This window comes from Pempheris klunzingeri, chromosome 2 (assembly GCF_042242105.1).
Source record: "Pempheris klunzingeri isolate RE-2024b chromosome 2, fPemKlu1.hap1, whole genome shotgun sequence".
NCBI classification, from domain to species: Eukaryota; Metazoa; Chordata; class Actinopteri; order Acropomatiformes; family Pempheridae; genus Pempheris; species Pempheris klunzingeri.
In genome coordinates this window covers 28,779,436-28,795,769 of record NC_092013.1, presented here as the reverse complement: position 1 = coordinate 28,795,769, position 16,334 = coordinate 28,779,436, and the positions used below count along the sequence as shown (strand labels likewise).

General features: G+C 43.6%; 1 protein-coding gene across 1 annotated transcript; it reads right to left on the bottom strand.

The window, feature by feature from the left end:
- Positions 1 to 380: 380 nt before the first annotated feature.
- On the bottom strand, positions 381 to 15,906 carry p3h1 (prolyl 3-hydroxylase 1). The gene is made up of 15 exons (XM_070845510.1): positions 15,445 to 15,906; positions 13,786 to 13,938; positions 13,305 to 13,494; positions 13,067 to 13,198; positions 11,493 to 11,632; positions 10,251 to 10,340; positions 10,103 to 10,155; positions 9,880 to 10,007; positions 9,279 to 9,406; positions 3,401 to 3,496; positions 3,041 to 3,191; positions 2,300 to 2,417; positions 2,123 to 2,198; positions 1,860 to 2,000; positions 381 to 1,301 (listed from the first exon to the last, which is right to left on the bottom strand). Exons 1-15 carry the CDS (start codon positions 15,904 to 15,906, stop codon positions 801 to 803), a joined length of 2,559 nt encoding a protein of 852 aa, XP_070701611.1. The 3' UTR covers positions 381 to 800.
- Positions 15,907 to 16,334: the final 428 nt, after the last annotated feature.

Genomic DNA, 16,334 nt, shown 5'->3' with positions numbered 1-16,334 from the left:
ACTCACACATGCCAGTTTACCAAAGCAGGCGCTGAGATTTCTAATATGACAGCGGTTGAGCTTCAAGGTGGTCGGTAGAACAATGAGCACTTGGGCTTTGAATTATTCAGGTTGAAATCAAATCACAGCAGGAGAGCGGCTGATTGAAGTTCACTACCGGCGGATTTCTCTCAAAAGTGAATTTGTCATGGTTTGTTCAATGAGCAGTGAGGGCGCGTGACAAATGACTGAACAATGCTTCCATCCTGACACCCAGTGTCAGCTCTGAGTACTGCATCATCATTTTCATGTATTTGTATTATTATTTATATATTATTATTACTCTAATTAAGACCCAATATAGAAACATCATTTTTATTTCACACAGTTTCTCTCAACAGAAGAGTTCTGCTCATATTACCACCTCCTCCCTCTTTGACCCACACGTGCTGAGTTCCACAACAGGACTACAAATAAAAAAAGCTACATAAAATTCAGGTTGAAGACTGAGATGACGATGTGTGTGCCAGCTATACAGACAGAAAGCTTTGGATGCCAAACAAAGATTGTTACAGTGATTTGGGCACTCTAGCAGATTGTCAATGAACAAAACAAATACTCAAGTAGTGATTTCAGTGAGGCCGGCAGGAAAACAGCAGTACATTGGTATTCTTCACTTCTGAATATGCCAAAATCAATGAATTACGGGACAAATAATGTTTTACAACCTCAACCTTTCGCTCTGTTTTCATTCAAACACCCACAGAGAAGACCTTGTAGAAAATAGTAGAAAAATAGACACAGTCACAGGTGCTGTTAGGTCACAGCTCTTCTTTGCCGCTCTGAGAGTTTGAGGCCGACGTGGCGTCAGCTTTAGCTTTTTTAGAGTCCTTCTTGGCAGCAACTTTTACTGTCTTTTTTGCAGCTGGTTTCGCGTCCTTTTTGTCGACCTGCTTGGCTTGTGTTTTCACCGTCTGTTTTCCCTCTTTTTTAGAAGCAGGTTTGACTTTGTCTGTCGTCTTGGTCTTTACCTGGTTTCCAGCTTTGGCCTTTGCTTTAGGGGTAGACTTGACCGCTTTGGCCTCTGCTTTATCCTTTGGCGAGTCGGCAGGTTTGCCAGCCTGCGTATCCGCTGGAGCGTCCGGCGTCTGCTCCGCTGGTTTATCACCTTGCTTATCATCTGCTTTTTCCCGGTCGGCCTGCGCAGGAGACTCCGGTGTTGTTGGCTGGTGCTCGGAGGTGTCAATCACTTCCTTTTTGATGAATTCTTCATTCAAAGGTGTAGAAAACATCTTCAGCATCTCCTGAGCTTGGATTCTCTCCTACAGGTCAGATAAATAATAATTTGATGGGAAAACTCACGTCAAGACCAGAGGCAGAAAAAAACTCCTGACGTTATTTTATACTTTCGAGCTCTTATTTGTCTTTGCAGCAACAAATGCCCCATTGTGGAATTTATAGATTATAAACAGTTATCGTCATTTTTCCTTTTGGCAGAGCAAGGAAAGTTCTTTTTAAAGTATTTTCTCCCCTGATTCTATTCTGTTTAACCCTCGTCTTACAAGAATTATTGTAAAATAACAAAAACTAAATGATTACTTTGGTGCGTGGAGCCGACACATTCACTCCCTAATTGTTTGGATTTCTTTTAGTAGCACATTATCTTATCACTTTGCATGTAAATCTGAATTTGAGTTTACAAGGTTCATTTATTTGTCATTCCACAACACAGACTTGCACAACAAACTGGAAGTTGCGGTCCCATTTATGCCAAACACATGAAAACCTTGTCAGTTAATTCACCTACTTTACACATCAACAGATGCTGCTGGTAACATCGCAGAGTTATACTGATGTTAGTCTACAGAGATCGTCCGTACCTTTTCCTCGTGTGCAGGATCCAGGGTGAACCACAGTGCCACAGCACACCTCTGACCACTGGTGACGGCTCTGACTCCGTGGGGGTTTTCCTTCCCCGCTCCAAACCCGACCACGCGGCCGCACTGTGGACGCACCTCAGCCTGGACAAGTCCAAAAATACAGAGCATGGAACACTGAGTCTCACGTTATATTACATTTATCACTGCTTTTATTTATACATACTGCACATTGGAAAAAACAGAAAGAGAAGCTGATGGTTTACCGTGACTGTTTTAGCGTCTAACTCAGTGAAGATGAAATCTCCTCCCTCAAAGTCATTATTTAGATAGAGGATGGCACTGCAGGAGAGAGACATTAGGGTGTCATGTTCGCTCGTCATCGGGGTTTTCTACTTGAAGGAAAGACTCCGTAATGTACGTGAGTGTGAGTGTGCGCTTACCTGTAGTCTCTGTGTGTGTAGGCAGGAGGTTCCTTCACACACTCGTTCAGCTCAGAGATCAGAAGACAGTTGTCGACATGAACGGCGTGACTCAGGTCCTCACGGTCCTCCTGCTTCTCTGAATAAACAACAAGAAGATTCTTTAAACCACCATCAGCCGCCAAAAGGACGGCATCCAGATCCTCTGCAGCCAACGTGGACGATTTCCTAAAGCAACACTAATCAGTATCAACAACGGGTCTAGGAACGGGATTAATTACTGGATATTGTGACAAACCCACAAACATTAATCTCCCAGATCTTCAGTTCCCGTCAGCTCGTCAAACCTATTTAGCCTCTTTCAGTTCATTGTTTTGGTTTTCCAGCCAGCAGTTGCACTCTAACCAACCCAGCCTGTTTGAACTGCCTTCCTGGTTTGGACCCTTGCCTGTGAATTGTGCTTTTGCTTATTTCTGAGTCATTACAGTGAGAAGGTTTGCAGTGAGGCAACAGGTTTTGCCTTTTTCTGTTGTTTCTATTTCCGTTTAAATCAAAAGTATTTTGAAAACTTCATGAAAATTATTGACTCGAGGGAAAACACTTCCTGAAGCTATATGAGACTGAACTTGATCTGCGGATCATTGTACGAACCAACCAAGAGGACCGGACAGATAAACCAGGACTACAGTATTATGAATATGGAGCAGTGGATCAGACTCTTCCACAGACTCAACACCAACTGACTGTACCCGCCTGACTTACCATCGATGGCGGAGCGACACACCAGGTGGGAGTAGGAGAAGTAGAGCGGAGTGGCCAGATGAAAGTGTGACTCCAGTATCTTCTTCACCTTCTCGCTGAGGTCGAAGAACAGACGAGCGCTCTTCAGTGGAACCTTCCCCTCCTGTCCCAGCTGTAGGAGGTGGAAACACCATTCGACAGCAGTTACAAGGATGAAACCAATGTGGGCCAAAGTCTTTAAATAGAATGTCTTCCAGAAAACTTCTAATTAATTCATTTTTAGCGTGTGGAAAATGAGTGTGGGTGGCTGTAATGAGAACATCACAGTCTGACTAAAGACTTTAAGTTGTGTTTTGTACTTTAGGGAACAGGGATTCTGACCTTCACAGCCTTCAGGACAGTGACCCCCTGAAACGTCTCACTGGGGGAGTGGGGGGATGGTTTCCCTCTGTAGCCATCACCTTTCAGAGCAGCTGCCTGGGAAATATGCACAACATCAGAGTCTTCAACATGATGGGCTGACACACACAAGGAAAATAAACAGACACAAACAGTTATCAGGCGACATGAATGGTTCTTCTGTTAATGAAAATAAATGAATACAAAAACAGATATGCTGCATATATTGCAAATTGATGCCAACCTCTAAAAACAGCAATAACACTGTAACTCTGCTGCCATTCATCTCAAGTTTTAGGGATTTCCATCTTTATTTAAATTGTCTCGTTGTGATAACTTCCTTCAAGTGTTGACTTGACATATTTCTGCTAAAGCTTACAATACTTTTTAGATATGAAATGAATCCTCAGCAGTTTGAACTTCTTTGGCATGAATGAGGCGTTTCTTTGGACAGTGGAACAAACAGTAAACGCAATATTCACATTATTACCAGATAACATTGGTGCCTATTGACACACCCAGCAGCTACAGAGAATTTATTTCTAAGTCGTATTTGAATCCATCCGATGAATATATGTCCAATATTCTCTCTTCTTCTATCTCTTTTTGGTCTCCATCAGCTCCTGAGAAACATATCTGGCTATGTTTTGCTAACTGCTACTGCTTATCAGAGCTTTTTCAACCACAACTGTTGGCAACAAGTGTTTTCAACAAGAGTTTTGGGCCAAAAGACAAAACAATGAGCTAAAAGAGGCTAAAGTGCAGCAGAGTTTGGTGCTCATTCTCTGTGCATTCACCACTATGAGCGGCCCCTTTCACATTACACGTTACTTATTCAACCCACTGTCGATAAAAATACTGACTTGCTATAAAAGTCATAGCTAATTAGTTGTTATGTGTACAGTGTGACATACAAGTTCTGCTGGCAGGGAAGTTATCATTTTGACACAAAGGGTTTCAAAGCTGATTTTGTACCTGTGTCTCAGGTAGAATGTAATCATCAACTAGTCAGAGAACCCTAAAATTACTGTCTTTTCTGTATTCACTCATTGTAATTTGGGTATTTTCACGTCTATTTATATAATGTTTTAATAGTGCATCATTGTATCCCTCCTATTGTACTGCCGAAGCTACTTCTGAACAACTTTTGTTTTCCATAACCCTTTAACGCCAAGTGTATCATATTTGATACATGAGTTTTTGAGACCTCCACATCATCAGTGTGATATTTTTTGTTTTTTTGTATCTTATCTGTGTTTTATATGTTTTTGTTTGTTTAAGATGAACAAACTGTGAGCAATAAATTGCACAAAAATGCCGGATGTAGCAAAAACAATACAAATTAAAGCTGCAAGCAGCGTTGGAGGGCCCTCGCACCTCCGTGCACGTCGTGGCGTGCGGCGGCTCCGTCCTGTTGCTGGACTCCGACCCTTCCACGCGATAAAACAGGGATTTTACCGAACAGAACATCAGTGCTTCTCTTCTACAGCTGACTCAATCAGTGAGTTTGTTTATGTCATTGTGTTACTTCGATGCTTTTAATGGTTAGTTTGGAAAAAGAAATATTTATATAGCACACAACAACACAAACATACTAACCGAATGAGGCAGCAGCAGAGCAGCAGCTTCCTGTGTTCTGTGTGGTAAAATCCCTGTTTTAGTGAATGTAGTCTGGTGTGTGTGCAGAGAGCGATATAACCAATCCATATTTTCTACAGCGCTGCTGCCATCATCAGGTAGTGTAGCTAGTAACTCCTGTTTTTCGTCCTCCAACTCCATGATCTCTCCCCAGGTGAGACCCACAGGCAGCATTGCCTCGACTGGACTGCTGTTGGCTTTCATTGATCTTCTTAATGGAACCAATCGCAGTTGTAACGGGTTTTCAATGGTTGTTGAAGTGTTCTTCGAACGGTGGTGTGTCTCGGATGTGTGGTGAACGTGTATCTCTCTCTGTCTATCTCTCTCTGTCTATCTCTCTCTGTCTATCTCTCTCTGTCTATCTCCCTCTGTCTATCTCCCTCTGTCTATCTCCCTCTGTCTATCTCTCTCTGTCTATCTCCCTCTGTCTATCTCTCTCTGTCTATCTCTCTCTGTCTATCTCCCTCTGTCTATCTCTCTCTGTCTATCTCCCTCTGTCTATCTCTCTCTGTCTATCTCTCTCTGTCTATCTCTCTCTGTCTATCTCCCTCTGTCTATCTCTCTCTGTCTATCTCTCTCTGTCTATCTCCCTCTGTCTATCTCTCTCTGTCTATCTCCCTCTGTCTATCTCTCTCTGTCTATCTCTCTCTGTCTATCTCTCTCTGTCTATCTCCCTCTGTCTATCTCTCTCTGTCTATCTCTCTCTGTCTATCTCTCTCTGTCTATCTCCCTCTGTCTATCTCTCTCTGTCTATCTCCCTCTGTCTATCTCTCTCTGTCTATCTCTCTCTGTCTATCTCCCTCTGTCTATCTCTCTCTGTCTATCTCTCTCTGTCTATCTCTCTCTGTCTATCTCCCTCTGTCTATCTCCCTCTGTCTATCTCCCTCTGTCTATCTCTCTCTGTCTATCTCCCTCTGTCTATCTCCCTCTGTCTATCTCCCTCTGTCTATCTCCCTCTGTCTATCTCTCTCTGTCTATCTCCCTCTGTCTATCTCTCTCTGTCTATCTCTCTCTGTCTATCTCTCTCTGTCTATCTCCCTCTGTCTATCTCTCTCTGTCTATCTCTCTCTGTCTATCTCTCTCTGTCTATCTCCCTCTGTCTATCTCTCTCTGTCTATCTCCCTCTGTCTATCTCTCTCTGTCTATCTCCCTCTGTCTATCTCCCTCTGTCTATCTCCCTCTGTCTATCTCTCTCTGTCTATCTCCCTCTGTCTATCTCCCTCTGTCTATCTCCCTCTGTCTATCTCTCTCTGTCTATCTCCCTCTGTCTATCTCTCTCTGTCTATCTCCCTCTGTCTATCTCCCTCTGTCTATCTCCCTCTGTCTATCTCTCTCTGTCTATCTCCCTCTGTCTATCTCTCTCTGTCTATCTCTCTCTGTCTATCTCCCTCTGTCTATCTCCCTCTGTCTATCTCTCTCTGTCTATCTCTCTCTGTCTATCTCTCTCTGTCTATCTCCCTCTGTCTATCTCTCTCTGTCTATCTCTCTCTGTCTATCTCTCTCTGTCTATCTCCCTCTGTCTATCTCCCTCTGTCTATCTCTCTCTGTCTATCTCTCTCTGTCTATCTCTCTCTGTCTATCTCCCTCTGTCTATCTCTCTCTGTCTATCTCCCTCTGTCTATCTCTCTCTGTCTATCTCTCTCTGTCTATCTCTCTCTGTCTATCTCTCTCTGTCTATCTCCCTCTGTCTATCTCTCTCTGTCTATCTCCCTCAGCTCAGTTTGGGTTCCGTCTCTATTTATATCGTCTCAACATTCTGGAAGCCTCTGAGGTCATCAGTGACACCCTCAGCCAACATTCTGGTTACTTACAAACTTGTTTTTGTTTGAAAAATAGTTTTTCCAGTATTGTTCATCACATAGAAATATCTCAAGACAAGATATCTCAAGATATTTTGTGTATATGTCAATGGTTGCAGGAGTCCTTTAGGAGTTTCTGAGAGCTCTGGAGGTGGCTCTGCTATGACTTTTCATATCCGAAACTTTAAAAATGTCCGATTTATTTATTTCCTCATAGAAATGAATGTGAAACATTTTCAACATTCCCATTTCTTCACCCGACTTCTAGCCCTCACAGCTCCTTCATGCTTTTAGCTAGAAACTCCATTGAAGCTTTAAAACGTTCATCATCTCTCCCTCTTTCAGCACATACCTCTACCTCCTTTGTGCCATTCACCACTTCATCACAGTCGTCTTTTAAAAATTTTCTAAACTTTTTCTCATTTTACATGAGTGTGTATGTGGCCGCGCTAGAGTGGGTGACGTCATCACTTGAGTGTGGAGGAGCGGAAAAATCACATGAAACTTTTGTCTTTAACTCGCTGGTTTGGCTGAACCGTTTCACCCACAGTCACAGTTTATCACTCAAAATGTAGCTTAAGTCTTTGGACACGCAGTCATGTGACTCACAACACACAGAAACGCACGCAGCACGTCCCACGAGCCTCGGAGCGACGGGAGCACCGACCGAACGCCTCATTGACTGCCATGTTAAAATGACAGAGGAGGGAGAGAGAAACACTTCTCTTGCGCTCATTTCACCAGATAGAGACCTTAGATTACATCTACGTGTTCAGGAGACTCTCTTATGTCCACTGGTCTGCTGCACTTTACGGCTGTGACATGGACCGTTTTCAGTAAAACCTGCATTTTCAGGGCAATGCAATAAAAAAAAAAAATCAGGGCATTACGAAATTTTTCACCACGACTGAATTTTCTGCAAACTTTCATGAGTTTTAGTGCATGTTTAGGCCCCCAAAATGCAATTCATTGGGGAAAAGGAGGAGGAGAAGAAGAAGAATAAGAAGAAGACGAATTCCTTGCATTTCAACTATGTTTTTGGCCCCCTGGTTGCTTGCATTTCATATATTTTTCAGCCCCTTCGTGCTCGGGGCCTATGGGGTCCGTACACCTCTTGGTTCTTGGGTACTGGCACGTTTCCTCCCTTGCACATTTTTCCTACTCGCATTTCTATAGGTTCGTCGCACCACTTGGTGCTTGGGCCCTAATTAAATCTGCAAGCAGCGTTGGAGGGCCCTCGCACCTCCGTGCACGTCGGGGCGTGCAGCAGCTCCGTCCTGTGCCGGACTCTGACCCTTCCACGCGGCTCAAAATGTTCATGTATGTCGGACAGTGCGTGAAGGAGTTACACGTCACTTCCTGTTCCCATGTGGCGCCAGAGAACAGCCACTAATCACGTCCTATATTCCAGTATATGAAGTGTTGACTACACTGTGAAAATGTTGTGCAAATCAAATGATCATTGCCATAGATGTGTTACTTCCTGTTGCCACCAGGTGGCAGCTTTTGACGGAGACTCACGGTGTTCGCTCCAGACCAACATCAACATCTTGAGGCTTCCCTGACAAAATTTGAAGTGGATCTGATCAACTGGCTGGTCTTGAGCCATCATAATGTAAAACATAGCATTTCCTGTCACCACCAGGTGGCGCTGTGACTGTGAATGAATATTGACATCTCATCAGACATGTGAAGTTTGGTGCTGATTGGATCATGTACAGTCAAGTTATTAACAGCTTCCTGTTTGACTGCGAGTCATGGTGAGACACTGGACTTCCTGTTGGGTTTAGGTCATCGCTCCAAGAGACTTTTTGTGTTCACCTTGAAGAGATACACGAACCCTCCGAATTTCGTACATGTACATAAAACGCAGTTCCAGGGCTGAGTTTAGGTGGCGCTACAGAGCCATTTTGTCACACACATTTGCGAAACCTATGAAATACGTAATTTTTCACCACGACTGAATTTTCTGCAAACTTTCATGACTTTTCGTGCATGTTTAGGCCCCCAAAAATGCAATTCATTTGCCTAAAAAAGAAGAAGAAGAAGAATTCCTTCAGTTTCAACTATGTTTTTGGCCCCCTGGCCTCCTGGTTTTTTTCATTTCACGTATTTTTTCGAGGCTTACCTGCTCGAGGCCTATGAGGTCCGTACACCTCTTGGTTCTTGGGTACTGGCCCGTTTCCTCCCTTGCACATTTTTCCCCCACGCAGTTTCAATAGGGTCCTCGCACCGCTTGGTGCTCGGGCCCTAATTAAGACTTTTTAAACTTAATTTTTTTTTTTGTAATTTGTCAGAAGGTTCAACACACACTCCAGTTTCAAAGAAATTTGAATTTTCTGGCAATTTTTTCATGGTTCAGGCATTAAAGGGTTAAGTTAACTCAGTAAGTTGTGGATGACTGATTTCTTTAGATAACTCACATTGGAGAGGCGCTGCAGCTCTCTGCACTCGTCATCAGTGATCACCCCATCTAGCAGCACCCGCTGAGAGCCGTTCAGCTGCTTGGACGTCATGGTCACCTTGATATCATCATACAGCAGAGTGCCATCTAGAGGAGAAAGGTCATAACAGAAGGCAGAGGAAAAGTATGACCGACAAAGAGTTCATCTTTTCATTTCTCAGGTGAGTACAGTAGTTCAGTTTAGATTTTAGTGCCATTTTAAGTTGAATATTTGTGTGCGTACAAAATACTAAAGGTTTTTTGCTCCTGCTTCAACTTTTAAGAAATGTGAGTGAAGACATGCCAGTCAGATTTAGGTCCCTTTAGGTTTCCCATAGGTTTTTCCTCACTAATGTCAGCTCCCAGAATAACGAAAATGTAGAAAGCAAGAACAAAGAACACCATGTTTATTGTCCTCTTCTAAAAACAGAGTGTGCACACAGAGGATGAAAACTATTCTAGTCGGACCTCCAACACAAGTATGAGCTTGAAAATGGGACCTTTAAAGACTAATAATGATGCTATTTGGAACAACATTTCACTGACATCTGGGTAACCAGTAATCTGGGTGAAACATTTACCATCCTGCGGCGCTATAATCATGGCCATTTCTGAAGAATCCTTCTTCTTCTCTTCAACCAGAGTCTCAATCTCCTTCATTAGGTTCCCTATTTCTTCTGTGATCCTCGCTGCAGTCTCTCTGTCCGCTCTGACACACACAGAAAGGTGGATTGAGGCCATAGCATCACTTTAACAATACATGTATTCTTGCCCCGCGCTATTGTGTGTGTGGTACAGTCTTACTTCTGCTTGTCTCTGAGTTTCTTAGGCATGACTTCTTCAGGGGTCCACGTGTCCTGAATACAAAATGGCCATAAAGAAAATAAGTCGTGTACCACTGCACCAAATAAGCCAATAAATGTGATGGATAACAAATGATTTATTCACTCACTGGATCTACAAAGGTGATTCCGAAGGCTTCATATCCAAAGTAGAGCAGCTCTTTTTCCAGTATGGACTGCTGAATGTACTGTTTCACCACCTGGGGGTCAAAAATAAATCAACCTTAATTGCATCTTTTGAACACAGTCCCATGAGAGACAGTCGGACGATGCCGCGTTCAATTAAATGTTTAAGAACAGAAAACAGCGACGTCAAAGGATGATCTCTGGTTTTGAGCAGCCTCTACTGGAGAGCAAGCAAAATCAACACATCGTAGCTCTTCCCTTCCCGTTCTGTCCCACCGATGTATAACTTTACATTGCACGTAGAGGTCTATATGAATGGTACAGAGGTGAATAAAGGCTCGTTAGAGCAGATGACACGAGGTTCAACAAAACACTGAAATAACACTTGTAGACTGGGTTGACTTTTTTGCCCTGGCCTTTGCCTCTCAGGGTTATACAGACTGCCCTACCCTCTGCGTGGTTTCGTGTTTGGTGCCGTGCTCTACCCGAGATGAGAAGAACAAGGGAGGGGAATAGTGACTCGAGCCAGGGATAATGTGGTCAATGTTTTGTGCCGTAACCCATAACCGGGGAGCCCCCCCAACAGCACCTTTTGACATGTCACAGCAAGAAAAGCATAGTTGTTACTAATAATACAATGGTTCTGTTTTATCAAAGGTATATGTATATATATATACACATATATATATATATATATGTATCGCTGTGACGATCCGCTTGTAGATTTTGGCATTTTGGTAGCCGGGACTGGGAGGGAGTTGACCCGGGTTCCCCAGGCCGATGGCATGCGCAATTACCCACTGCGCTACCAGCCAGACAAATAAATATAATTATATATAAATGCAGGAAACTACGTTCACATAGTTGAAGTGAGACTCAGCCACACCTCCATCCTTTGAGTGTTTTTATTGCAAAACTGAGAACCTGCTGCAAAGTGAGTTCAGCTGTAAAAGCCAAAGAAATGCTCACTTAGTCATTAGTATTGGCTATAAATACTATATAATATGCACATTTAGAGCCAGGGGGCCTAAAAATCGACGTTTTATGTGCTTTCGATTACCATCAGGGCTTTTTTAATGTGCCCTTGAGTACAGCTGAATGCTAATGGAGACTATTTTTCTCTCACCCCATGTTGTGCATGCTGATTCACCGCTGATAGTTCACACACTGCTAAAAACAGCTTTGGTCAACAGCCTCTATCACATGCAGTGTAAGTTCGACCGTACCTGTCTGGCTGATATGGCTTGCGCCTTGTCTTCGCCCAGCACAGCAGAATAATAAGCCAGGTTCTGGTTCATCACCTCATCATCAGGGTGGAACAGCAGGAAGGTCTTGGCACACTCTATGGCCTGCTCATACTTCTCACCTGGAGAGAGGGAGAAGAGGCAGGAGGTCAAACAACTGGTATGAGATCTCAGGAACTCCAACAGTTGGCTCATGGAGCTTGTGAATAATAAGGCATGAAGTCAGTAATCTGTTGTTTGATCAACATATCATATCTTCTTCTGCACATTTCAGGTTCAGGTTGTAGATTCAGATGGCGAATGACAATTAGGGTTCCTCTCAAAACTGTGTCTTTGAGTTTAGTTATTTAGAACTTTATTCACAGAACAGATTTAGATTCAATAAATTGCTATCACACCCAGATCTTAAGCTCAGGACTAAGTCAGGGTTATGTCAGTATATCTCAGTCTCTGTTGCTTCAATTATTGCTATACCTTTTTAAACCTGCCTCCTCTTGTGAGTCCAGCTCTATGTGTTTTAAATGCAACACTAAATCAGCGGAGCAGCCCTTTAGTGGCAGGAGAACGTACTAAAAAAAAAAATCAATTCTAAACTGTTTTAGGTGGTTAGTGTCTCTCTAATAGAAATCAAAAATCAATGGAAGGCATTACAAGGTGTTTTTCTTTCACTGCAGTCTGCGATGAATCACATGGTGTCTATTTATTATTTGAATGTGTTTTAACATGTTCTGAAAATCTGGTTGATGCTGCTTACATATCTCACGGTGAAATCTCCACCTCCTTCCTTGTTCCAATGCTGGCTGCTGATGGTTGTTATGTAGACGTCACACTGCCTTGCCTTGGTGGCGTGCTAGCTACTTTAAAGGGATAGTTCAGGTTTTTAGGAGCGGGGTTGGATGAGCTATTAATCCATAGTCAGTTTATTAGTTACAGCAGATGGCTGGCAGTCAGAATAAAAACTTAAGCCTCCATTGAGAATGGCAGAACACAGAGTTGCTGCTCTACATTCTAAATGTAGTGTACACTCAAACTGACACATGGCCTCATTTAAAATACATTTTTCTGCTGCCCCTGTCCACAAGATGTACAATGTGCAGGTACTCTCCTCGTACTGGGGGGGTGCTGACCGTCATCTGCTGTCAGTAGAGCACTGACTATGGATAAATACCTCACACAACCACACAGGATCACCTGAGTGTTTGCTATTTAAGAGGCATAGTCGTGACACTGATGAAGTCTGAAACGTTTTGTCTTCTTGTCTCTTGTAAATAAGGTGACTCTGTCCTTATCAGTCGGTTTAATGAGGAAAACGCACCAATTTTTCAAAGCGTGGCGAAAACTCAACAGGGTGGACTCTTCATCACATTTAGTTTTTCATAAAAAGGCCAAGACGTGCCTCATAGTATTCGACTAATACGTCTGACCACCTGCATAATCAGAGATGCTGTAAGTCTCAGTAGATTTAGGGTTTAATTCCACTTCAATTACAGTCAAGGGCGTTGGATAAAGGCAGGAGCACTCAGTACAGGCTGAAAAGGAAAGGCGACGAGACTCACTGTTGTAGTAGGAGAACTGCAGGTAGTTGAAATGCGACGGGAGGAAGTCCTCAAAGGGCTTGTTTCTGCCAGCAGTTGAGGCCAACTCTACTGAGCAGTGCTGCTTACAGTTCAGTACCTGCATGTAGTGGTCTGACACACACACACACACACACACACACACACACACACAGCAGATTTAGCAAACTTTTCATATGAATCCTTTCTGCACAAAACACCCAAGGATGTAGTGCCTCACCTGTCATGGTCTGGAACAGGTCAGCACTGTACTCCATGTAGTTGTATCCGTCGTAGTTGTAGGCTCCCTCACACAGCACTCTGCACTCCTGATTAGCAGTGAAGTACTCGTCCACGGCCACTTGGAAGTGTTCAGCCGCCAGTCCGAAGGAGTCATCGCTGTAATAACTCTTCCCCAGCAAGAACTCAGCCTGATGAGAAAGCAAAGTGTGCATCCAATGAGACTAATATCATTAGTTCTATGAAATATTCAATTCCACAACTCTTTTTACAGCCATCGCCCCACGGGCCAAAAACCATTTGCAAAACTATTTAAAATCTTTAAGGCTGGCCTGTTGCTGCCACCACAGTTCTGAGGTAAACTGAACCAAAATACGACTTAAATGTGAGCAAAATGAAGAACCATTATAGATAATCACCCCCCTCTAAAGACTTGCCTTGAAGCTGCCATGAAACCAATCAGAGAAGGAGTTTGCTCTCACCATATGCTTCCTGGCCTCCAGATCTTTGAAGTCGCCCTCCTGTACTCCCGCCATCATCTTGTAGTACTCCAGGTTCTGTTTCATCTCCATGTGATCCGGGTTGGCCAGGAAGAACGTGTTGGCAGCTGCCACTGCCTTGTCCAACTTATTGATCTGTAAAAACCACACATGGGTTCAGCTCATCAAAGCCTACACGACAGAACTATTCACTGCTGCTTTGTGTGTCTGTGTCTAACGTCAGCGTTTGGTCTGTCTCACCCTCTATTTTTAAAAGCAGCATTATTATTTCACACTTGGGAAGAGTTGCTTATTTACACATCTAACAGTTACGAAGCAACACTGTAATTAGTTCTAACTTCCACCTGGTGAATGGAAGTCCAACGCTCACTCTCTTTTTGCTCAGTTTTTGGTCTCCACCAACACAAACCAAAAAAGCTGCTGCTAGACAAAACTATGAGACGGCGGAGGATAAACCCAAAACAACGTGCTGAAAGATGCTTCTATCAAAACTTTCTTAGTGGTACTTCAAACTTTATCCATAAAGCGTGAATTCTACTGTAAACTACCGAGCCACTCTCTTACTCCAAAATAATTACTTTGGTTACAAAGAGGTAGTGCTACAGAGGCATTTGTAGGTCATATTGCCGTCTACCTTGACTTCAAGGAATTGTAATAACACAGTCCCATCTATATAATCCACAGCAGCCCTCACGTGTGATTTCAGAGGCCTGTATTAACACAGCGAGGTGACATTTTCACATCTGTGACCAGTAAACTGGCTTCACACTGCCACTGAGGAAGTCCTAACATGAAAGTCAGAAATCTGAGAAAAGAGCTTCATGGTTGAGTCTGATCAGCTACTCTGTCATACATGTTATATTACATGTGTAATGTATTACCACACATGTTGTTATCAGTTTGGGTTTTCTTGCTGAATCCTTCCTAAAGTATGTAGGGACAATTATTATTATTATATTTATCATTATTATTATTATCATTATTGTTATAAACAATTATTACTACTATTATTGTGTGTTATTATAATTATATTTATTATTATTATCATTGTAGTTGCTGTCCACACATTTTAGTGCCACATTAAAATTTTACATCAGCTTCTTTCATCATGCTGCTGCTTTCACGTTCTGTCTGAGAGTAGTAATTTCGACCACTCACTCCGAGAAAACAATGAATACTAAAAGATTCATTTGACAGTGAGAATAAAACTGTATATCACATAGCTATCTGTCTTGGCCCCTCCTCACTACACATTTAAAAGTTCCAGTGTGCCAACAAAGCATTTATCACTTTGTCTTGGGGGAGTGTGAGTTCATCGGGAGCTTGCAAATGCAGCATTTGAGGCATTTAAACCGCTGGATCCTGAAAACCGTCCTCACGTCAGACTCCACAGAGGGTGACTCCACCTTAAGACGTGGCATGGCTCGCATGAGTTTTTTTGGGGGCTGGAGGGGGGGTTGGGACATAGTCTCCAAATCCACATCAGCTCCCAGTTCAAGCTTGAATGAGATCAAAACCACAATGTTCTTCACTTTGTCCTGGGCCTGCATGTTTGGCATGAAGTGGAACAATCTCTGCTCAGTGTGGTGCCTTTCACAGCTGCACACTCGGGTCTCAGAGGCTGCTGTATTTACTACATACCTTAAAATATGCCACTTGGAGGTAATTATAGGGGGTCCTCTTGCTGAACTCCAGCTTCACTTCTTCGGTGACTTGATGCACAGTTGGTGAACCCAGTTTCTCAGTTTCGCAGGAGTTCACACAGTCGGCCCGTTTCAGGATTTTCTGGAAGAAGCCCAGGTCCTCAACAGACCCGGCCCCGGGAATGGGAACTCCCATGCCGGCCAGACCATCGCCGAAAGCGGTCTGGTTGGCGCAGCTCAGCCGGCACTGAACCTTCACAGTGCGGACCGTGGCCCTGTTCCTGAGCGCCTTCTCCATGTTCAGGATCACCGCCATCCAGTCCCCCTTATAGTAGGCTTCCACCGCCGCGTCGAAGAGGAAATCATAGGGCTCCAGCACGAAGCGACTGCCCGGACTGGTGTCCGAGGCGCACAGTGAGATAACCAGGCAGGAGAACATGAGCGCGGAACGGAGCTCCATGGTGCTAAAATGTGCAGCAGTCCGGAGCTGGAGGCTGGAGGAGCCGGCAGGAGAGCAGCAGCTCGGGCTTCTGTATCCGACACTAACTTGGCAGGAGGTGGGGTTTGAAGAGTTGAGCCCCCGGTAACACGCCCCTCCAGCCCTCACCTTCCCCCCTCCCCCCTTATTCTACCATTATGATAAGGCCATAACGTAAACCCTCTATAGTTTGCAACCAGTTATCCTTTATAAGAAGAGCATCATAAAACTATTACATCAACGTAACATCATTTCTGAATGAAAGAAGGACTGTATGATATACACTCTGTGGGTTTTACTGGCTTCGCATTGGATTCCCCTGTGATAGAAATGTATGTCTAGGGGGGTCATCGATGACAAACTGTTCAGAGAAGGAATTCAACAACATTTACAATGTTGATAGAAAGATT

What these genes read in the sequence shown, in the direction of transcription:
- p3h1 (XM_070845510.1), bottom strand. Translation starts at nt 15,906, where the DNA reads ATGGAGCTCCGTTCCGCGCTCATGTTCTCCTGCCTGGTTATCTCACTG. An exon ending in AGCTGCAGCGCCTCTCCAAT is followed by an intron (nt 3,497 to 9,278) that starts GTGAGTTATCTA and finishes CATATTTCCCAG; the next exon opens with GCAGCTGCTCTGAAAGGTGA. An exon ending in GTGTCGCTCCGCCATCGATG is followed by an intron (nt 2,418 to 3,040) that starts GTAAGTCAGGCG and finishes TTGTTTATTCAG; the next exon opens with AGAAGCAGGAGGACCGTGAG.